Source organism: Acinonyx jubatus, chromosome X (genome assembly GCF_027475565.1).
Source record: "Acinonyx jubatus isolate Ajub_Pintada_27869175 chromosome X, VMU_Ajub_asm_v1.0, whole genome shotgun sequence".
In the NCBI taxonomy this organism is placed as follows: domain Eukaryota; kingdom Metazoa; phylum Chordata; class Mammalia; order Carnivora; family Felidae; genus Acinonyx; species Acinonyx jubatus.
The window spans coordinates 27,404,934-27,430,209 of record NC_069389.1 but is presented as its reverse complement, the minus strand read 5'-3'; the positions used below and the strand labels follow the sequence as shown (position 1 = coordinate 27,430,209).

Genomic DNA, 25,276 nt, shown 5'->3' with positions numbered 1-25,276 from the left:
ATGGTAACGTGGTATGAATTTCAAATACTTTATATGCATGAAACATAGTTACCCTCCAAAGCTCGCCTTCCCAAGGCAAAAAAGTATTAGCTTACCTTTATTCATTGTTGCTTCTTTGCAATGTTTAAGTTAACTAGTTAGTGATACTCATTTATGTGCTATTTTATGGAAACTGTCCTCACCTGGAAAATATCTAAAAGGCTCCGAAATTCTATTTTCAGAGCATATAATTGTTTTTGGAAGAATTTATTCTGATGCTTAAGACAATTGGTTTTACCTCTAGAGATTATCATCTGAATATGTAATATCTAAACAACCAAAGGCTCTTTCAGTCATCTTAAAAAATGGATGCTAATCCTTCGTTACTAGGTTACTAGGTTTTATGTTCTTCCTGTTATACATATCACTAAGCTGCAGAATATTTAAGAGAAAACCTGGCATTATCTTCTTGACCTTTTCAATAGCAGATTGAGACAAGTTATGTCACAAGATTGTGACTTGTAGATGCTGAAAAATGAGAACTCAACCTGCGTGATAGAAGCTGACAGACTTAGCATGGCCAAGAGAAGTTTGTGAATTTGCATTCTATATTCTGTACAACTTTGTCACTTACTTCCATAAAGAGAGCCACTTGATGCACTTCTTTTTTTTCTCCTTCCTGAAGAACGGCGTAAAAGAGATTTTAAATCAGTATTTTCGATGATAGATTAATTAACAAGAGAATCACATTGTCACTTTTCAAAGTACTCCTTTTTCTCTACATTAATAAAGATGACTGGGTGCAGGGCTTTGAAAGAGAATTATGCCCTATCATCATGCTGAAACCAAAAACATGGAGGTAGAGCTTATCTAACATTTTGCTGGTACATTCATTGCACTGGGCTAGTGAGTGTGGAAATATGCAAGGATACAAAAAATACTTGTTAAAAATAGGTTTACAAACACAAGCTTAAATAGTTTTTACAATCATATGTGCTTAACGCTTGTACATCCTTATGAAGATATTCAATTAATGAGGTAATTCCAGCAGGCACATAGTATAATATTAAGACCATCGGACATAAAAGACTGAATTCCCAGCCTAACTTTGTCAGCATTAGGCCGAACATGTGATTTCCCTGCAATTCTGTTTTAGTGTTTGTAAGATAAAGGAGTTAAACCAGATTAGTAATTCTTAAAAAGAAAGCATCCCACCCTCCCAGCCCCCAAGGGTTATTATTTAGAACAGAATGTATAAAATAGATAACAAGAGAGTTCCTGGATGGGTGGGTTTCTGTCCTTGTATCTTTCTCCTTCCTGTGGTAAGATTTAAGTGGTGCAAGTTATGTCCATAGAACGTGGTGTAAAATTTCTGGGTTAGATTAGTTAACATGAGGGGTAATTAGTTAGATTAGCTCTGAAGAGTTCTAAAATTTGACAGTCCAGTGATCTTTTGTTGATGCAATAAGGAATTTAAAATAACGACCTGTATGTGTCTTTGCTTATGGAGTAGGGTAATTCTGGAAGTGCTGGAATTCTCTGGGGTGACCTTTGATCTCAAAATTAAGCTCCTAATACAGTAGGGCTTATGCAAGGTAAGATTGGGTTGGAGTATTGCCCTTCTTATGGTTGAGTTACACTTAGAAGAATAACTTGGGAGAAAATCTACAATGATAAAATTAACTAAAGTAGGTTGGAAATGTATATGGGTAGAAAAGTGACTCAGTAGAAGAACTAACTTCAGGATTCTTTTAAAGGTCACCTAGAAAGGGCAGTTGAATAGAGCTAAATTTTATCCTGAAAACTCGCTGACAATCCCTGGATTCATTGTTTGGTGAAGAATACGAAGTTTGTATCTCTTGCAGTGATTGTTCATGACAAGAAATTATGAAATCTGGAGATGAGTGAGCATTGAGGTCCTCAGTTTAGATTAATTGAGAACTTACTCATCAGATGCAGCTCTCTGCAGTGGTAACTTTTAGCCATTAATGAGAAACAGCATGGTGCAAGGAAGAAATTCTTACCTTCAAGCTACAAAACTTGTTGGGGATGTGATCATATATATGACCCTTTACCTCTCAGAGCCATGTTTTTATCTAGAAAAGTCGTAAGCTGATATTTGTCTTATTTTAACCTCACATCTGTGGTAAATATCAAATGGCCTAGGATACGTAAAAGCATGCATTAACAAAAAGCACGTATAGATGCAAAATGAAAAAAAGTAATTAATATCAATAATGATTTCCATCATATTATATGTTAGCTTTGAAGAGCCAAATTTTGAGAGTTGAGAGAGAAAGTGATGGGAAAAAGAAATGGAGAAATGGCTGCTTTTCTTTCGGGTCACTGCTGGAATGGGCTGAGATCAAGAAGACTTCTTTGCTATTTCCATTGTAAGGACCAGCCTTACATATTATCAAGTGGACCATTATAGGAAATGCTGGGAAATTCTGCTTGTCCCAAATAGGACCTTTAAAATATATTATACCTCTTCCCATTTCCTTGAGGTTTATCAGTAGTATCTGATTGCTTTGAAAAAGCTTAATCCTCATAATCTGTTTGAAATCTCTTTGAGAAAATGGCTCTTTTATTGGGGATGGTCAGAATTATCAAAATAAATCAGTGGTAACTTCCTAACCATGAGTAAAGTTGATGGAATCAGTGGGGAAAGACAACATGTCACATCTCTTTTTGTTTTAGGGAATCTGAACATGGTGGCTTAGCACGGTGATGGTGAGGAAGATATTATCAGGAAAAGAAGATGGCAGGAAACAGATGCATAGAGGGCAGAAATAAACTGAGTCCTTAGTCCTTTTCCTTAGGGCATGTCTGCCCCTCTCCATGTTGGGAGAAGCCAAGTTGGAGATGGGAGTCCACATTTTGGGAGAGATGATAGTTGAGGTAGATCTTAAGGGATTAATGAAGAAACTGTTGGGAAAAGGGACCAATATGAATGATCTGTCACCAACCTTGTAGTATTTCAGATCACAATGTTTGGTTCTGTGGTCCCTGTATTGCTAGGTAAGATGTGATGGATTCAAGGAGCTTACCGTTTAATGACGGAACAAGTCATGTTTGTGGATATTGGTCCAAGAATGAGTGTATGCTAAGTGAATTTAGCCATTCTAGCGACATGGAGGAGGTAACAATTCAGGAAAAACCGATGAAAAAGCCCAAGAGTGTATGGAGTGTTCGGTGGAGAGTACATTCAGTTTACTTACAAAATGTAGAGCATGGAGCATGAAGCTTAGTTGTGGATGATAACACTGTAAAGGATGATTAGACACAGCGTGGAGAGATCATGACAAACAGACTAATAGTTTATGCTTAATTCAAAAGGCACTGAGGAGTTCTTAATGGGTTCTTTTTACGTGCCCTGTTGAAAGATTAGTGCAACAGTGGTTGTGAAGAGAATGCAACTGAATAAATTACAGGAAGTAGGGAATCACAATAGTCTAGGTGAGAAACAGTGAGTATCTCAAATAAAGGGATATCTGTGGGAAGGCAAAGGAAGTGACAATCTAGAGCAGTGACTTTCAAACCTTTGTGTACTTGGAGGAATTGTTAAAACACAGATTTCTGTCTATCCCCCCTGCCCACCTCCCATGGAGATTATGATTCAGTATTCCCTAATATTTGCATGTCTAGGAAGTTTTTAGGTGACATTGATGCTAATGATTTGGGGACTCAGTTTGAGAACCACTCGTGTAAAGACACTGAGAACTAACCTAGACATAAATTATTACGTGAAGACCAAAAAGATGGTGACTTGAAAAGTGACTCAGGATTCAAGACTCACCGAGTATAAAAGTCTGCATATGAGTTTCAAGAAAAAAATAGGCATCAAAATACTTAGTTTCAAAGTAATATTGTCTAAATAGATTTTGTCTATGGCCTATTAGTATAGACAATTACTTTGTTACAAAATATTATGAAACTTACACATATAATTTGCCTATTTAAATTGTCTTCATTCCTATGGAGCTGAAATTTTGAATTGTTGGCCCTGCAATTGGTACTAACCAAAAGAAAAGTGAACTTGTTTATTATGTCCTCAATTCTTTTTTTAAGATTTATGTGCCATTAGATATTTGATACCATATATTCTTTAATTTCCATAATAGACTTTAAAATTGCTTTTAAAATTCACGTAGCAGTTTCCCTAGAAATATTTATTGTAATTGTAACATGAGATTCGGACAGTCTGGCATCATATATGTAAATATTCATAATTTTATTGCTATAATAATTATAGTGTCAAGTTTTTGACCTCCAGTCAGTGTTAACAGATGCAAAAATAATCGTTCTTTAGACCAGAGGTTTGCAGATAAATATACATGGCTCTGAGAGAGCCAGTGAGTTTCCCGTTTAATATAGAATATAACACACACACACACACACACACAAAACCACATGGTTGGGTCTAATCTCTCTTAAATGGTGGCTTTATATGTGAAAAGTAATTTGTAAATACTTGAGTGATAGTTTAGACAGGTATTTTGGCTTTCCTAAACATCAGTTGGAAATAAAGAATACCACTTATAAATGTGATCTAGAATGTCGGAATAAGATTTGTTGGTTTTGAAATTTTTAACTAAAACCCAATTTTCAGTAGTCAGCTTTATCAGTACAAATATATTTATCTTTTTCCCCTTTGTAGTGTGTTTCTAATTTAACGCCTCTTCTGACAGAAGAGAATGTAGTCCATTAACTGGTACAGTTATTCTCGTTTGTATATGTGTGTGTATGTGTATATGTATGCAAATATACATACATGGTTATGTACACATGTACATACACATACACATTTTACATACACACTTTTTAGTGAAATTTTCTACAAAGAAATTATAGCAGAAAGCATAGATAAAAACTTTGGTAAAGATCTATAGGTATCGCATAATTTGTAGAATACTAAATACGTACCAATTACAGTTGAAATCCTCAGGTAATATGAGCAGTTTAATACCCAAACTATGTAGTACTATACCTGCTAATTGTATTTCACTGAAATAAATAGGAAATTAACCTAGCAACAGAATTCCTATATTAACAACTTCTTTTTCACGTTTGTAATTTGCTATCCTTTTATAAGGTTAATTCTGTTAAAAATTTGATAACAAATCCTTTTTTATAATCAGTTAAAATGGTTTCCAAGTAGATGTTTATTGAGTTTGCTGAGCAGTGTCATTTGCTAGAACTAACTGGGTCTTATTAGTGTGACATTTAAAATGCTTAAAGCTATTTGGTGATTCCTGATTGGGATCCCTTAAGAAAGACAGTTATTTCTCTGATCAGTCAACACATGCAAAAGTAATCTTTCCTCAGACCAGGGACTTTCGGATACTTACGGGTGCCCCGAGAGCCAGTGAGTTGCGTAAGTTCTTACAGTTAGCCTGGTTAGGAAAATGTCAGATCCTGGTTCATTGCTTGGTCTACTCCCACATGCTGCCCCTCAGCATACTTTATTACCTGTGTTTATATCATTAGGTATTTATTGTTGCTAGATTATACGTTAATATAAACCTGTCCAACTTCACTTAAAAAAAAAACATGATTTCAGTGCACTTTTTTGTATTAAAAACAAAAAGAATTGAACAAAAAAGAGAGAAGTGAGAGAGGAAGGGAGAAAGGGCAAGAGAAAAGAAGAAAAAAGAGAAAACACACAGTTGTCCAAAGTGTTGTATTTTTGCTTTTAATTCGCTTGTCTCCCTCATGTATTTTTACAGTACGATCCTTTTTTTCTCTTATTTCAGTTGCTACTACTACACTCATTTAATCATGACGTAGAGAAATACATTTCCAGTTATATTTAACAATAAGTAGGCAGTGGGCTGATTCTTGAACCACGAGTATATCTTAACCAGTCAGTATATTTTGTATCTAATCTGAAAAGTATGACCATGAGATTAATCTCATCAATTCAAAAACCAGTGTACTGGGTAGCGCCCTTTAAATAATTCATAAATTTGGGAACTTACCGCATTTTCACATCTTTATCTTTGAAGCATCAAAGATAAACCACTCACTTACCTAATTATTAAAAGAATCCAACTAGTATAATGTCACTATTCTGAGTCAATTTGGCTTTATTTTTTAAATTTACTTTGTTATGTTTTTTGGAATTTGCTCTTATGAAGTTAAAATAAGTGAATGAATAAAGCTATAAACTAGTTTACCCGGTTATCTTTATTCTGGGTAGGTCTTTTTAATACACTTATTTCTCTTTGTGGGTTTTTTTTCCCCCTCTCCAGATATTTTGATTGGAAATAACTCTTTATATCATATCCTCAGTATGTCTTTTCTGTATTGCAGGATGTTACTGGTCCTTGAAAATTTATTCATTTTGGTTTCCGTGAATTATTTTATTTTTTATACCGATGTTGTAATTATAAATAAACTTTCAAAGCTGCAGAATGGAAGGAAGAGACTAATTTGAGCCATATTAAACAAATCTGTAGCACTTGGATTATTTATTTTCAATTTAGATATTAGTGTAATTTGAATGTAGTGGCCATTTATCCTGATTATCGAGATTACATGGTCCACATTAACAAATGTTTACTTTGCTGTCTGTGTAAACACAGTCATTATGTTAGTGTATCTTTGCACGTGAGAAGTAATATTTAACTAAAAGTAAGGTTAAATTTTAAAAATTATAAAGTGTATCTGAGTAATTTGAATGCTTCCAATTTACAATGAATCAATTTGTAATTGATTTTGCTTTTTTCAGTCTGTTATTGTTTGTTAACTTGTTATATAAGTCATCTTTAATGCTAAGAATTTAACAAAGCCTTAAATTTCATTAATCCTAAATCGTACAGCAAAGCACAATTAATAGCTGTTAAGCAATCTGAAACATTAAAAATCAAGGAAAACCAAGCGTTGTCTTTCTCAGTTTCTCTGTCTCTTCTTTCTTTTGTGTCCGTTTATCTGTTTATTAACCCTCCTCATGTTTTACTTTATTTGTATTTTGTATGACTATCCAGTCAATGTTTAAAGCTCTTAAGATGGAAAGGTAAGTAAAAAACGAAGTTGTGGGAAACCTATGCCTGGTGTATGGTATATGCTCTCCCCTATGATATTATGATCTTTGTTTGATTATTTTCTGTGTATTCTAAAACCTATCTTGTGTGCATTGTCTAACGTTGTGTGATTTAATTGTGATTCTAGTTCTGTGGTCATATATTTTCTTTAAATTCAATAGAAGTAATTTATGCAGTAATTATGATTTATCCACCATTGTTTTCAATTCCTTTAAATAATTTATCATAATTCTCAATCTAAAAGGCAAACACTAGATACTTTATATGTTTTAAGCTTTGCTGACTCAAGAGGGAGCTATTAAATTTTGGGTGCTTGCTTATTATGCGTTTCTTTTATAAAGTTTTATAAGAATTCTAAATTACAAAGGCAAGAAAGACCAAGGAATGACATGTAAAGCTTTAATTGGTCAGGGAACTGCCTTCCATATTCAAATTGTGATGACCTAATGATAACCAGTGAAGTCTTAAGGAAGCATTTAAATTTTTCTAAGCCCTTGTATCTGAATGAAGAGTAATAATCACGTGCATGTCAAATGGCTGGTCTGATCATGCCAATAGTACAGACAAAATAATTGGGTTGAGTACCTATGGTTATTTTGGTTACAAAATTGGTCACTGGTTACTTCAGTTAATATATTGGATGCTTTAAAACTAGTTGTTGATATAGTAAGTACCTCATCTATACGAAAAAAGGAGTTATATTTGCTACGGAAAATAGAGCATATATACCCTAAACTTCAAGGATTAAATACCTACTGGTGAGACAAAGCATAAACTCTTAAAAGCCATATAACATGATATTGAACATGTAAGAGACACTGCAGTACAATGTACATTAAATGAGGAATGGAAACTCCTGATAGAACATGTGGAACCCATTCCCATAAATTTTCCTATCCCCAGAAGGATTCGGCAAAATTCCTCTCAAAACATATTTGAATGTAAGTGAATGAGAGAGATACCATAAAAATTACCTGTATCCACTAAAATTTACTACATAAAACATCAGCAGCTTGCCTAACACTAGTAAGACATTACTCTTATGATGTATTTCAAACTCATAACCATTCTTTTCAAAAGTCATGGTTATAATAATTACTATTGATCTGTACTGTCTAAAAAAAGTAGCCACGAACCACATATGGCTATTATATGAAATGTGGCTATTACAAATTAAGAAGTGCTGGAAGTGTAAAATACACAGTAGGTTTTGAAGTCTTAATATGAAAAAGTCAATGTAAAATATCTTCTATTTTATGTCGATTATAGGTTTATATGATATTTTGGATATATCAGGTAAATAAAGTATAATTAATTTGATCCTTTTTACTTTTTAGTATGGCATCTAAAGCATTTAAAATTATATATCTGACTTGCATTCTGTTGCTCTTTAGCTGCATTGCTACAGATAAACAAAACCTTTTGAATTCAGAGGACAGAATTTACTATAAGTTGATAAAATTTTAGGGAAATATTTATGTGAGAAGTGTCTTATTGCTAACATAGACCCTAATATGTCAGCATCCTGCTTCTGCTTGTGTATTTTCAGCAAGGAGAAACTCACTACTTTACAATTAGTGCTCTTAAAAATAATTAAAAAAAAAAAAAACATTGATAGCACTAATCAGCTGTTCCTGTATTCAACTAAAATTCAGGCTCCAAGTAACTTTTACGCATTGATTCAAGTTACTCACTTTGGAGCCATACAGAATAATTCAAATCCTTACTCTGTATAGTGACCTTTTTTAACAAAAGCAAGGCAGTCTTTGATCAGGAAATCTGGACCCCACATGTACTACTAATAAAAATCTGACTTTGCATTATCTTGCTTTATTAATTAATCATGTTGTAGTAATGTTTCCTAAAAGCTATTTGTATCTACTTATAACATTTTTGTAGTTGGTGGTAACATTGTTGCTAGCATTTGGCCAATCAGGTCCTTTCAATTTTATACAATAGAAATTGTGTTATTTAAAATTCTAGGTCATTCAGGAGTTCCATGAAATGTTGATTCTATTATCCCATGATTAATCCTTCATTTACTGAGTTTCTCAGGAAATATTCATTTGTGAGTGGCTACTTTGTACAAGGAATGACTCCATGTTGAACAAGACAGCAAATCCCTTATCTTCAAGGGGTGTTCATGGAATTCATTCCTCTCTCTGCATGGTTTTGTTTTGTTTTGTTTTGTTTTGTTTTGTTTTGTTTTTACATACTTTTTATGTCTCCAAACAATCCCTGATGAAAATACTGCATGGGGCAGAACAAATACAAAGCCCTTTGGCATCCTCCTTGAAACTACCCTCTGCGTTGATACAGATTAATTAATTAGCAAGTTTTGTTGTTCAGAATGCTACATTGCCAAACTGAGTCTCAGTTTCTCCATGTTCATCATCAGAATTTAATGACTTTGTCAAATACCTTGGCAAAGTAGAAATGCTAATGCAATAAGCATTTATTTTATTCTTCATAAACCATATGTTTTCAAAAGAATATCTTTTAATGAAGTCATGGATGGGTACAGTTTTGAGAGGCAACATTAAGAGTCAATATTTACTGAGTGTTTATCATATGTCATATGGATACATAGGATTTAAGGTGAAAATAGTAACCGATATTAACTGAGCATTTATTGTATCTCAGACAACATTCTAATTTATTTGATTCTCATAACACCCCTGTAAGGTAGATATTCTTCTTATCTTCACGCTACAATAGAGTAACTGGACTCAAAGAGGACAAATAACTTGTGCAAGATCCCCCAGCTACTAAATGGTGGCATCCCAATTCAGTCTAGATGTTCTCATTCAGGAGCTTAGGCTCTTCACCAAAGATTAAAAACGTTCTAAAGGCCAAGGTGGGGGGTAATACACAGAGTTCACCAATAGGCTTGTAAGAAAGGTTGATACTGGGAACACTTAAATAGGGCTAGAAAGGTCCTTGGGACAATGTTAGGGGAAGCCTTGACTATAATGTTGGAGTTCAGGCTTTATTCTACTTGTACTTTTTGAATAGAAAAATGGGTTAATGAAAGCCATGTTTTTGTAGCATACTGACCTGATCGCAGTGTACAGGATGGAACTGGTGACATGAGAAGGAGATTATACCCCTATAAGGAGGTTGTTGCCTTAATTCCTGTGTGATGACTAGGAGATATGGTGTCTCTGGGAATAGAAAGCAAGTAGATCATGGTGAATGAGTTCACAATGATTTTACTAGAGTGAAGTGTTGAAAAATAACATGACTCACATTTTAAGCTTGGATGAGTGAGAAAAGTAGTCTTCTATTTACAGAACTAGGGAAGTTGGTGTTGCAAGCAGCTTGGGGGAAAGATAATGAGCTCCTTTCTAGATATGTTGAACTTGAAGTGAGGTATCAGCTGGCTCTAGGAGAGTCTCTATTAAAATTCAGAAGTGAAGCACCAGCTAAAGATGAATATTTGGGAGGTGTTATGAAAGTTACAGTTAAATTTGGAAGATAATACAATGCATTTAGTCAAGCAGTATTGAGAAAGAGGCATAGAGACCTGAATGTGAAGCCTTTGAAATTACCTTCTGTATTGGATTATATGGAGATAGAGTGAGCTAGATAGGAAGCGTACAAAGAAGTAGAACAGATAAATCTGCCGGCAAATGGACCCATTTTATTTTGACACCCAAGCACTCAATAAAAGTTATTGTAAATAGTACCTATCATTTTACTTTCACAAAATTATGTAGAACAATGAAGTTGGTCTAATTAAAAATTAGCAAATGCGAACAATTCAGTGACACAGAATAGTATCACATTAAGATTGTTTCATCTTGATGCTAAAGCTTTTTTTTTTTTTTTTTTTTTTTTGCTTTTACCACACTTTGGGCAATATGTTTTTAAAGCGTAGAAGTATGTTGATAATACAGAGATGGAAACATCCCTTAAATATGTGTACGATACTATCATTCTCTACTGGTTCAGGAACCTTTTATGACTTTTCACATTGTGGATGTTCATTAGGATTTAAAAGCAATATTGAAAATGAGTCACTTTTCAAAAGAGCCCATAAATCCTTTCTGGTGTGTGTAAAAGTGCCCAGAAGATAACTGTATACTCATGTTGTATGTGGCAGCCGTGTTCTGGTGAACGGCATTTGATTATTCACTTCTTCATTAGTAACTATACCTTTAGATACTTGGTTTTTCCTTGAACACTTATCTTTGTTGTCCTCTGGGAGATGCCATTTAATAAAGAGTAAGACTATGGCTGGGAATGTGATGGGGAGCAGTAGATGGGGACCATACTTGATACATGCAGTCATCCAGGCATAAGACACTGAGGGTCATTCCTGAGTTGGTTTTACAAGTTGGGAAATGGTTGGCTCTGTAAGAAAACGAGATTTCTCTATGTCATCTGTGAATTTTCAGAAGCTATGAGGGAGAAGCAATTTCTTAGTGTGTTACTGCGAAGAAATTGAATGCAGGGTAAAGATCAATAGAATGCATATTTTCTTAACTGTTGGAACTTTGATAATTAAGTCTTGCCTACTCTTTCGAATATATATTTGATTTTCAATGTAGTTTTATTCATCACTCTTCAAGTGGTTTCCTTAGAGAAAAAGGTTTTCAAGTTTTTTGAGACTATGGTCATTATGAATTTCAAACTCAAAGAAACTGTGATGTTTGTAAGGTTGGAAAACATACATTCAGATTTTTATGTGAAATGTTCTGGGTTCATTCATTTGAAATTTTTTGTGTGTGCTACCAAAGAAAGCATTCCTAAGGCAAGCTCCTGGCATTGTTTGTCTTATGAGAGTGTGCCTGTCATATTTTCCATGCTAAAAATGTCATTTAAAATATTGGGGCAGATGGCTGTGTAGTTTTCTGAGGATAAGGAGACAATTCTGCATTTCTACCTGAGGTTACTGTTACTTGATGAATGAGGCAAATTTCTGAGAAGACATATTTACACAAATGGTATTTATATCAGAATATTTTAAATAAGATCAAATTCAACTTTAGAATATTAACAATTAGCTCAATCGAGTATATGGAAATTGGCTTTGTTGAAAAAACAAAATAACGAATTGCATTATCTTGCATGTATGTTGAGCTCTGATAATGTTACGTGTTTGCCTTTATTTGCATCCCCAGGTACTTTCCCAGTTGTATTTCAAAGCTTTCATAAAATATAATGTGGAAACATAATGCATGTCATTATTTTAGCAACAGGAGGTTGAACAAATGTAATTTTGGGGGTTTATGTTTCTAATAAAAAGTAATTTTGATTTAAATTAGCACTATCTTTTTTTTTAGGCCTCCATTCCTTTGAAGGAATTGGAGCAGTTTAACTCAGATATACAAAAATTGCTTGAACCACTGGAGGCTGAAATTCAGCAGGGGGTGAATCTGAAAGAGGAAGACTTCAATAAAGATATGGTAAATTGGTTGTGATAAAAGTGTGAATGAACTAGGAGTGAAAATGAATAAATAGTTGGAAAGAAATTAGATAACTCAAGTCTCCAACTCGATTCTCAGTGCATACCTTGCCCATTTTGTGATTCTAATGATTTATTATAAATGCAAAGTATTCTTGTTGAACCTTTATTATGAATGCCAAATTACTATGGTATGGTCACATAGGAGCACTTGCAGATTCTAATAAACAGTTCAGCAGTTTTGTTTTGACCTGTGCAATTTTCAAACTCAGAGGACAGAATGTAATGGGGGGAAAAGAGTTAAATCAGAAGATTAACTGGACATTTAATAAGAAACTCAGCCATTGAGGATGGCTGATGTTTTGTGTCAGTCATGATTTTTGGTAATTTAATGTTTGTGTCAGAGAAGAGGTATTACAAACAATATAAAAAATATTTACTAAAGTTTACTACAAACTAGTTTTGCCAAAAAGTCAATTAAATAGTACATTAGATGTCTAAAATATGTATGACTTCATGCTGCTTATTTCATGGGAGTAAGGGAATATAACCATGTGGGCTCTTCCCAAACTCATAACATTCTCCTTTCAACCCTGATTAATTTCAAAATATCTGTTACATTTCTCTCTGGCTTGAATAGTTCTGCATCACATCCCTTTTTCCTGACTTATTTCTCCTTCCACATCCTTTTCACAATTTCCTTTTCCCTCTTCCACAGCCATCACCAATGTGGCATTCTTAACCTTTACATATGTCATGCTCGAGATTTCTCAGACACCCATCAATGCTAGGAACTTCTCAGCCATGCTTTAAAATGACATTACAAGGCAGTATATAAATTTTAGATTGTAGGTATGGGAAGCAATAGGAAAACTATTTCCACTAATCTTAGTTCTCAGTGGTAACAATTCTGAGTTCCTGGAGCTGCCCGAAATCAGTCCGTCCTCCCCATGTATGGGGTTTGGTGGCCTTGCCAACTCAGCTCATGGAAAGAAAGTCAAGAAGAGGTTTTCCAAGATGCTGAGTTACACCTACCTCTCCTTCATGTCAAAGAAGAAACCCAAGGGTCCCGAGGTGAAAAAGAACACTGCTTACCTCTTGGGCTGTTCACAGACTCTGCCCTATAGCCGTCACCTGGCATGGGGAAAGAAATGAAGTGGGATTTTTGTTATTGGTTTTTTGGTTTTTGTCCTCAGCCTTAGGAAATATCGCAGACTTTTTAAAATAAGGAAGGTCTTTCACAAATTATAAACGTATCTCTATGTTATATTTTGCCAAACTAGCAACTGACACATCTCAGATAAAAATGATGTTCCTCTGAAAAAATAATTCTTCATTTGTGTATAGTGGTTTAAATATGCGGTGCAGATGTAAATAGGTACCTCTGAGTACTATGAATGATTACACGCAAATACACATACATGTGACTTTTACAAAAATTGTCTCATATTTGTTATCTTAGCTCATCAGACTACCTTGAGGGCCATGCAAGGTGAACCTCTGCAAAAGAAAGTTTTCAAATACTGAGTTCAAAGAAAGATAGGACACCACAGATGGAAAATCACCTGGTCACATGTGCTGTCCTGTTAAACTGGCACTTATTCAAATAATTTTATTTCAAAGTAAATAAAATAAAAATATTATTCTTGGAGTTTAAAAAACTAAATGCATTCTCAACATTTTAAAAATAATTTCCCTAACCTACATTTTAATACTTATTTGATTAGAGTTTTTAAAAACAACACACATTAATGTTACATTTGTAGAAATTATTTGCAATATTGACAGCAATCTAGCACATCATTTTTTACTAACGCCCTTATATTTGTCAGAAATTTGGACATATAGGTTATTTAAAATAGATGATTAGGTAGAAATTAGTGTACATTTAAAACAAAACACATTCACTTAGGAGTGAGTGTGGTAAAATTTTAAAAATTGTTGCCGTCTCACACTCACACATCCACATCCAATATTCCTGCATGGGCTGATTAATATTATAAATGACAAGTTTAGTTCACTTCTCCAAACTGGTTTAACTTCTAGATATGCGCTAAGAAATCAAAACCACTTGATGACTTGTGTGAAACGATGAAATAAGTTACAACCTGATCTTCCTACACGTGCCCCCGGTCAAGTGTGGTCCTTTTGAACTAGATGGGAGGAAACTTCCTCCTTTTAAGAGCTACAGTAAACCACTTAAAAGAAAAAAAAAAAACTATGAGCACAATATCTTAGAATAATAGTCCTGAAAGTTTAAAATTGGAACTTTTTGTGTGTGTTTCAGTAACATGTCTTATTATCTCTGTTAACGATGCACAGCTTTTTAAAAACCAAAATGAAGACTGTACTTGTTGTTTTTAATCAGAGTGAAGACAATGAGGGTACTGTAAAAGAATTGTTGCAAAGAGGAGACAACTTACAACAAAGAATCACAGATGAGAGAAAGCGAGAGGAAATAAAGATAAAACAGCAGCTGTTACAGACAAAACATAATGCTCTCAAGGTATTAGAGCTAAAATTATAATATACCTTGCCTGTGGGTTTTTTTTCTTTCATATGTAGGGTAAACTATATTGTGCATCAATAAAATCTGCTTAAGAATCTTAGTCCCCAGAGATACGTTTTTTTTCCTGTTTCAGTGTGTGTGCTTTATTTAACATTTTTGAGTGGTGTCTTTGATTTTGAAAGATGTATTACTTAAAAATTTGTGGGCTTTTTGCTTAGATTTTTCTGGGTAGTGATTGAAAAATATTAACATGCTTCAGTCACAGTGTTTATACATTTAATTTTCTAATACAGTTTTTTTAATGATATTTTTACGTCTGTCTTGCAAAACCTGGTTAACTGCCAGAATAACCAATTTATATTTTTTCAGGTTTTCTGCTTCCTATAGTTTACTGATTTTACTTAAAGTAGGTCCAGTCTTTTGGTAACCTAATATGCATTTAGTAAGGCCTGGAATTCTACTTAATTTTTTTCAATTAACTTCATTTTGCCTTGAAGAGAGTCGCTCTTTGCAACTGACTAAGCATCTACAGAGTCTAATTTCATTTATATAGGAATCCTCAAAAAGAATCTTAATGTCCTTGAAGAGAAACTGGCCCTCTCATATTAACCAGCGATAGGGGATAGCTTCAACCCCCATGTGATTCACATGGCTTTGTGCAGAAAGGACAGAATAGGGTTGTTTTTTTTTTTTTTTTCTATAATAATAATTAGGAAGTTCTTGACATGAGACTGGACATGTGAAGAGTTTTGTGAAATAACCTTTTATTTTTTTAATGTGCTTTTCAATATTCCGTATTGGCATGCATGGCTGATTTTCTAATACTGTTAATTGCCAAGCTTTTCATTGTAAATCACTCGTATAGAGCTATGTAGCTATGTGGGTAGATCCACCTACTAGGTGGATGAAGTCTGCTTTCACTATGCAAATAAGAGCATAAAACCTTTCCCCATATAGTCAGACAACCAAATAAACACTGCTGAGAATGTAATTACACAATATTGTGCCTGCAAGGAATCCACAAGGAAAGTCTAATTGGCCAGCAGGTGTTCTGAAGGTAACTGCTGATACATATAGTAAATAGAAAAGGCCTCTTCCTTGAGGGAGTGCAAGAGCAAGCCATAATGTGCTCAGAAAAATCAGAAAGCTGTGTAATTCACACACTCCCAACTGTGACCAAGCTTTCAGAAGCATCTACACTGGTCATATGATGATACGTGTCCTACTGAACAGCAGTGTTTAATGGTTATCTGGCATATCTCTAAAGAGATCTATATAATGTCTCTAAATATCTTTACACATTACACAGCACCTTGTGCTTAGGGAATGAGAGGAGTTTCAGATTTTATGACCACAAGCCCTTTCTCTTGGCCAAGATTTGAGTCGTGTCACGAAAAAGACATGGCTCAGCTCTTGTTCACGTGGCTGTATCTTGGTACCTTTGAAAAAAGCAGCATTCCATCTGGCTCATCCCAGGCGTTTATTACCTCCACAGGAGGTTTAGAAATTCATCTAAAAATGTAAACGGCAGTAAATTTTACATCCTCAGTTTTAAACCAAATGGAGAACGAAATTTAGATCACTCTTGCAAATAAATATTAAAAGCGGTTTTGAAAATGTATTCCACCTGCCAAACTACTCTACACCATCAAATTCAGTAACTATATTATCCTTCCAAAGGGCTCCAGTTCTAGTCCTTATGAAATACTTCAAAGAAGGTCAGAACGTTCCAAAGCAATGAATATTTCAGCAATTCTTTGATATTCATTATTTTCTTTTGCTCCAGTTAAATCTGTACATGAAACCCTAATTGCTACTGTTCTGAAGAAATGAAAGCTGTATTCTGAGCTCTTATGTTCCCTTGTGTTACCATATAATGGCATTATAACAAATTCAATTGATCGGGGAAGACATTGGGTGAGCTTGTAAGGAACAAGATGATTAATTTCCCCCCTTTGTTGATTTATTAAGCAGTTGCCCTTATTTATCTCATCTGGTTGATTGGAAGCCATGCACTTTCCCTTGTCTTTTTTAACTAATTCATCATTTTGCATTTGGAACATGAGATGATATAATAAAAAAAGTTGGCCATGCAAGCCTCAAAAGAGAAAGCATTTTTGTAATAGTTGTCATTTTCATGTACACTCACAGATATATCTTTCACACTTCTCTCTATCTATCTATATATATAGAGAGAGGGAGAGCTCAAAACAATTTACATGATAACTCAGATGATTTTATATTTCTAATCACAAAACATTCACGGCCTATGAAACTTTTTGCAGGGGTTTCTAAAACCGTGAATGTAGTTGCTTGGCTATGTAAACTTAAACTTTTATTGACGAACCCGGGGCTGAAGATCTAAATTTTAGATTTTTTATCTGTTTTAAAAGTCAAATATAAACTCATTAAATGGGCGCAAATATCTAGTTAATTCATTTGTATTCATATACTAAACTGTTTCACATAGACTACATGATAATATAGTTGACTCATTTACTCAATTAAATATGAGATTTCTCAACAAATTTGAACATGCCAGGAGAAAATACTTTAATCATCTATTTGTATATTTAGCATTTAAATGTGAATTTAAGTAAAGCTGTACAAGAAGATGAGGGATTCAGTATTTTTAAATAACTGCAGCCAGAAGTGTCCGATACATATATATTGATATTGTAATAATATCTGCACCATGAACAGGATTTGAGGTCTCAAAGAAGAAAAAAGGCTCTAGAAATTTCTCACCAGTGGTATCAGTACAAGAGGCAGGCTGATGATCTCCTGAAATGCTTGGATGACATTGAAAAAAAATTAGCCAGCCTACCTGAACCCAGAGATGAAAGGAAAATAAAGGTAATGTTGTTTTAGAATGTCAATACTAGATTTTATTGCTATAGTTTAATTTCTTTACCTTAACATGGGTGGATGATATTTGAAATTGTTGCTGTTTCCTCTTTTAGCGTGCTCTCTGATTTGCTGCATTTCCTCGTATTGTGTGTTGTTTTAGTAAATGTACTGTATTAAGTGTTTTTCAATTGACCTACTGTTGAATGAATAAAATGTTTTATTTTTAGACAATGTAAAATGAGTTAAGAAATGTCGTATGTTTCCTGGTAAAATTGTAATTGACTCTGTGTATCTTTGTTCCAGATGAACAAATGACTTATCGGTATATGGACGGCTTCTTTCTCATGTTAGCACATTCATTTCATCAGAGCATCTTCACACATCAGTGTCAAATCTGTATAGATTTATTTGCATATTGTCTGAAGATGTTTTTTTTTCCTGTTATTATTTTACACTTTTTATTTTGCTTCATTCTCTGTTGAGTTCCTCAAAACTTTTAAAAAAGAAAATAAATAGCCACTCACCCTCTAAATTATATTCTATGTGGATGGTCCCTAATCAGTAATGAGTAGTCACTTCAGTTTGGGTCAACCCCCAAAACACTAGAGGAATTGAGAAGAAAGAAAAATGTTAGATCAATTTAAATATTTTCTTAGGGAGCATATCTAAAACTGAGCATTCAAAAGATAACTGAAATACCATTTGGATTCTTGGGTGAAGATGACAGTGATGGCTTCCATATTTGTAAATTACGGGAAATGACAATAAAATGACAACAGCCTAGGAGATTTCTGAGAGAAGTATGTGCTGCTTGCAGGTTGGTTGATGTGGTTAGCTAACTGCCCTGGGCCCTGTATTGGTTTTGCTCAATAGGAAATTGATCGTGAATTGCAGAAGAAGAAAGAGGAGCTGAATGCAGTGCGTAGGCAAGCTGAGGGCTTGTCTGAGGATGGGGCCGCAATGGCAGTGGAGCCAACTCAGATCCAGCTCAGCAAGCGCTGGCGGGAAATTGAGAGCAAATTTGCTCAGTTTCGAAGACTCAACTTTGCACAAATTGTGAGTTGTTACTGGCAAACCCACATATGTGTTTGCAACTACTACTCTAATAACAGAGGCCAACTAACAGGAAAAGACAACCTGGGTGCAATTTCAGGCTTCTAATATGCATTCTGCAAGTGAGTAGTTTGCCCTCGCTTGGGGCTTCGGCAACAACTAGCGGTTAAGTTTTCAGATTAAAAACACAAGAAATTAACAGCACGGAGGAAACCGCCCCTTTATCAAAAATGAAAACTACATCTTAATTTGTTTTGCCACATCATTTTTTTCATAACATTGGCAATGTGAATTTGTCAATTGATCATACATTTACTTTATTTCAGTGTCTGATCCAAAAATATGTATTGCTCTCCTGAGACCATCCCATGCTAATTTTACTTTCTTAATGTATATATAGTAAACAATAAATCTCTTGTGAACCATCTTCTTATATCAACTTGCATAACAATCTTATGTCATTGACTTCAAGAATAGTAGTTTAGTCCTTGTATCTGCCCTAGCTACTTAATGGGTTAAAAGGCTTTTTAGACTTGGCTGCCTAATAAGATGGCTTATAACTGACAGCAGATTGGATAATATCAAATATTGTGACTACTGAAATATTACAAGCCAAAGGGAAAAGGAGCAACCGTTCTTTTAAACAACTGAATGGAAAGTTTGTGATTTTATTTTTTTTTTTTTAATTTTTTTTTCAACGTTTATTTTTTTTGGGGGGGACAGAGAGAGACAGAGCATGAACAGGGGAGGGGCAGAGAGAGAGGGAGACACAGAATCGGAAACAGGCTTCAGGCTCTGAGCCATCAGCCCAGAGCCTGACACGGGGCTCGAACTCACGGACCGTGAGATCGCGACCTGGCCGAAGTCGGACGCTTAACCGACTGCGCCACCCAGGCACCCCGTGATTTTATTTTTAAAAAGGCAATTCATAATCATAAGCTTGGTCTTCATAGTTCTTTTTTTGGTAATAAGGTATAAACCATAGAATTTTTCAAAAAATATTTTTGTTCCGATTCTGAGATACCATAACGTGAAGAGGAATGGTTACTGCTATGTAATTTTGCAAAAATAATGCTCCTTACAAGACAAGTGTGTCAAAGTCTGGGAAATAAGGATTTATTATTCGGTTGGGTTGAATCACATGAAACCCACAGATATTCCATCATTTTTGACCTATGTAAATGACAATTTCGCTGGTTTCAACCTTCAGATGAGACTTTTTTGGGAATTTCTTATGGGTTGATTCCATTTAATTTGGCATATTTAAAAAATATGCCTTAGATGACGTAACTTTATTTTATAAATGTACAATTTTGTTAATGCTGCTTATTAACCAAGGGAAAATACACTGCATATTATTGTTGATTGTATTTACACATTAGAAAAATCCATGAATACACTGCCTTTGATGACACCCAGTACCCTAAGATTTAATAGCCACTGAATATTCTGAGAAATTGGAAGAAGTAATATAATATATTGCGACTATATTACACTTGAAGTCCAATTCCAGCTGATTGCACATTTCAGCCTATTATCCTTCCTGTTAGATGTTATGAACATAATATGTCATAAATCACTGAAGCTTACACTAACAGAAAGCCTGTGTGTATGGATACAAAATGAATTGAAAGATTAAGCAACCATAAAGAAAATTCAAGTAAAATATTTTCTCTCAATTTAATAGATCATTCAGGGACAAGTCTCTTGCTTTGATTTATCTGACTACTAACTAATTTCTCCATTCCAATTTTCCCATATCTTCACAAATCATATATGCAGGATTAATTTTTTTAGAACCTGGTCCAGGTAAGTTATTAACATTTTATAGTTAAATAGACACAAGATCAAAAATCTCCACAAACCACCCACTCAAAGTGTCATTATGCCTTCATACATAAAAGGACTCTTAACACGTATTTGTAAAGCGTAATGGTGGTTGGTAAAATCAAGTAAGGATTTTTTTGAACCAGCATACCGTTTTAAAAATCATACTAAAATGCTATGATACATTTCCTCTTAAACTTTCTTCTTGATTTTATATCTGAGAGATCCAAAATTCACAAGGTGCCTGGGATGGGAAAATATTTTTACGTGAACTCTGGTTTTCTGTGATCACAGAAGCAATAACAATACGTATGAAGACTAATCAATTTAATACTACAGTTATATTTGGCTTTGAATTTTAATTAGGACTACAAGGTGATAGGGAGAGATCCAAGATGTATCTTTTTATTCCACTGATTACTCATATATATCGAAAAACTGATTTCACATGTCTGCAACTTGGTTAGAGTCATCTTACCCAATTTTCATACACTGAGGCCATTTGAGATTAGCCACGAGTGAACAGCTTAACCAGGAGTTGTGTTTGGAATAATCCTACAGTGGCCCCGATCCTGCACAGGTAGTCATAACTTCAGTATTCTTTCTTTACTGCTCCCTGGTTCTTTTTCTCTTGCTCTCATCTTTCATTCTCCCCAATGTCCCTTTCTGTTCTCTCTAGATGTAAATTCTAGACTTTGTTTGATGCAGCGATTTTCAGTTAGTCTTTCATATCTTAGGAGTAGCAATTCAAGATTGCAGGTGGTACTATGACGTGCCTAACAGTTGAGAGCTGTGTTTAAAATGTGAAGTTTATTTTCCTTATTTCAGAGATAAAGGCTCAAAAATGGACTAAGCAGTGCACACTTTGTGCACTTCAGGAAATATGTCCATGTCGGAGCTACATATGGTCATCATAAAGCTCAGGCAAGGCCTAGAACTTTGAGGGAACCATCAGGCAGCCCTGGGCCAGACAGACATGTAGACCAAAGCAGAGTACCAAGGGTCACCAGATGATGGTCCTCAGGACAATCCGAGAGACCGTAGAGAAGGGAAAACAGATTGGGAGGAATCCGAGTATTCAGGAGGTTGAAGCCCCAGTCCTAGTTAGGAATAGAAGACATTTCTAATATGCTTCCTGTTGTCTTGAGACCTGGCTGCTCATTGAAGACAGAGCGATGATTGTAAACTGAACATAAGGAATTTCTCCGTAGGATGTTTCGTAACACCTGCGTGGCCTAGTAAAAAGGCCACTTTCTGGGGTGAACCGCCCAGAATATGTATCCCAGTTACTCTGTCTGCTAACTGTATGCTCATGGGTAAATATCTCTCAGCCTGATGTCTCTCATCTGTGTCATGGGAATATGGACTTTTGTGATAATGAAATATGGCGGTATTTGTAAAACACCTCCTGTATTATAAGGGCTCAGTGGCTTCAAATTTTCTTTCTTCTTCTTTCAGTTGATACTGGAAGAGGGACATGATTTTTAATTTTTTTAATATATATATAATATAGAGAGAGAGATTTATAATGTTATTAGCAACAGATAGATATATTTTGTTCAATGTAGGTTACAGAGTAGATTCCATAATCCTTGAACAGGTAGTTTTATGTAGAGTCACAAAGTATTTGCAGGAAATTTCATGCAAAGCTGGTGATTGTACCCCATGAAGGCATAATTCCCCATAAACACGTCCATAGTACCCTGTCTAAATTCCTATCTCCTACAGAAAGGTAGAGAAAGAGGTAAGAAAAAAACCGAAGGCTTTGAAAATTTCTTAATGGAAACTTATGTGTAATTTTTATTAAGCATAATTGTAGCATTTGAAAGTTAATCTCCCAGAGATCAAGATCATGCAGCCAAAAAATTGCACAAAGTACCACCACAATCCAGGGCTGGTGTGGAACTCCTAAGCAAAATTAGGTCACAGACTAAAATTATAATGGTTAAGAAAAAATTCTTTTCATAAATTATATTAACAGATGCCAAAAAATAAAAGAATGCACATCTGAGGAAATTAGACATAAGACAACAATCAGGAAAGGACATTAAAATAAGTGTTTATGGAGTGCCGGGGTGGTTCAGCTGGTTGAGCGTCTGACTCTTGATTTCAGCTCAGGTCATGATCCCAGGATCGTGGGGTGGAGCCCTCCGTTGGACTCTGTGCTGAGCATGGAACCTGTTTAAGCTTCTCTCTCTCTTTCCCTATGCCCTTCTCCCCCACCTGTGTGCTGTCTCTCTCTCTCTCTCAAAAATTTTTTAAACATAAGTGTTTAAACTTTTTAAAGTGTTGTATTTTTTTAATGTTCAAAAATATTTTTAAAAAGAATGGAATGGAATTCCTACAATAAACGCGAACCATTTTGCATAGGGAAAAGGAAGATTGGAAATAATAACAGGTCCAGAGATTAAAATATAATTACTAAAATAATAACCCATAGAACTTTTTAAATAGTGGATTCATTAGAGAAGAAAAATGAATGCATTAATTGAGCAATGCTGAGGATAATTTTGCTTTGCTGAAAATACTGGTAGATGCAGAGAATGGAATAAAAAAACTCAAATATATGCCTGAAAAGATTTCCAGACTGAAAAAGTAGAGAGCCTGGGAAATACAGAATATTTTATATAAATGACTGACATTTAACAAAATTGAATAAATCTCACTTTACTTGGGTCCTCAGGTTGAATAAAGGTCAGCCAGTCTGGAGTATGTACGAACAAGTCACACCTAACTAGGTTTGAATGAAACTCAGAACATCATTGATGAGGAAGGTATTATAAAAGCTACTGAGGACCAAAGAAAGAATACCTACGGGGTGACAAAATTGACCGTAGACTTTGCATCAACAATAGATATTAAAAGACAACAGACTAATATCTTCATGTCCTGTAAACTGTGACTCAAGAGTGAAGACAAAATATTTTCAGACATACAAGTATTTTTAGATCAACAAAAACTGTGAGAATCTATTAGCTATATATTCTTGCTGAATTACTAAATGTTCTAGTATAAAAAAGGAGCATGAAGCCAGATAGAAGGAGCAAGCTATATAAAGCTGTATAGAATACTATACATAAAGAAGGATTTCTTTTCATTAAATCTTGTACTCAGCCACTAAAATTGTAGCAAGCACAGCAAAGGAAAACATGCAGTGCTAGGACAATGTAGAAGTGATTGAACTCAATTTACAGGAGAATACAATAAACAAAAGGCTCATTCTGGAAGGTCACAACAAGTATAAGGTTTGCGCCTAATGTTTTCAGTGCGAATTACTGTCAATTATCATGTTTCTAGGAAGCAAAAACAAAAACAAAACAGAAACAAAAAACATAGTAAACCTTTGGAATAGGTGTATGTATATACATGACCTGTCATAGGAATGGGAGCAAAAATAATGCACACGTCTGAGCAAAAGTTGGAGAAGGAATGTTCCTTTTCTTAAATACAACAATTCCACTCGCCCTGAGTATCCTGTGGCTTCAAATAACAAGTAAATAATGCTGATAATCAACATTTTATATCTAAGAACTCTTTATTCGCCTTCTTCTTTTGGGTGCCTAACAGATATGTCAAACATAACCGAGTGAAGAATTAACTGGTTGTGTCCTCCATGTAATTTGGCTCCTACCAAGCTCCCTGGTAAATTACCCTGTCACTTCCGTCAAAAACCCAGACATTATGCACAATTGGTCTTTTCTCATGTATTACCCATGTAATTCATTTCAAATTCTCTTGGTTCTTCCCACACAATACAGCTTTAATCAGACCACTCCTTAGTATCTGCATTGTGGAAACCCTAGTCTACAGCATAATCATCTCTCATCTGAGTTACTTCAGCCGCCCCTAATCTTTGCTTCCAGCCTTTCCCCACCTCCGCTATGATCTTTCTGGTGAAGCCAGACTGCTCCTAAAGCATGAGTGAGATTCTATCAAGCCCCTGCTGCTCATTACCCTTTCAGTGCAATCCTGTGAGCTCAAATCCTATACGATTTGATTCCTGCCTACCCTAATATTCCAACTTTATCTCCCTTTTTGCCATTTTTCTGTCACAGAGGCACAACATTTCTCTCCATACTTAAACCCACCGACACCGTTTCCATTTCAGGGCCTTTATATATGCATTGTTTCTTCATGGGCTATTTTTCACCTAGACTCTTATGAGGGTGCTGTAGCGTAGACATCCTTCCATTTAGTGACAAATAAGCATTTCATAGAGTGTTGATGTATAATCTGGACAGGTAATACTTAATAGGGGTTTTTTTTTTGGTATTTTAAAGATATTTTAATACTTCGTATAAGTATTCATTTCTATTGGGATTCTCTAGAAGAAAAGGGAATTACTATATTGTGAAGGATAGCTTTTAGTTTATCAGAGTAAATTGCAATAAGATATGTTAATAATGTTAGAAGTACACATTTCTAAAATATACAAGTTCTTGAAGAATTGATAGAAAATTAATTTTTAGTAGATTTACTTTAAGTGCCAAAGAAATATATTATATAAATTAGTCCATATGTGGTAATTTTGTAAGACGACAGCACTTTCCTAATGTGAGCTTTCCTCCGCTAACTTAAAAATTGTTTGAAGTTGAATCGAAC

At 34.7% G+C, this 25,276-nt stretch overlaps 1 protein-coding gene across 16 annotated transcripts in view; it reads left to right on the top strand.

Annotated features, from left to right (window-relative positions):
* Positions 1 to 25,276, top strand: part of DMD (dystrophin) — a 2,092,562-nt gene that overhangs the window by 906,936 nt on the left and 1,160,350 nt on the right. For 15 of the 16 annotated variants that reach the window (XM_053201917.1, XM_053201923.1, XM_053201922.1 and 12 more), the window contains 4 exons: positions 12,314 to 12,436; positions 14,804 to 14,941; positions 17,648 to 17,800; positions 18,668 to 18,850. In XM_053201917.1, the coding sequence (XP_053057892.1) occupies positions 12,314 to 12,436; positions 14,804 to 14,941; positions 17,648 to 17,800; positions 18,668 to 18,850 (597 nt within the window). The remainder of the gene's footprint in view (positions 1 to 12,313; positions 12,437 to 14,803; positions 14,942 to 17,647; positions 17,801 to 18,667; positions 18,851 to 25,276) is intronic. The other variant, XM_053201921.1, reaches the window with a different exon arrangement.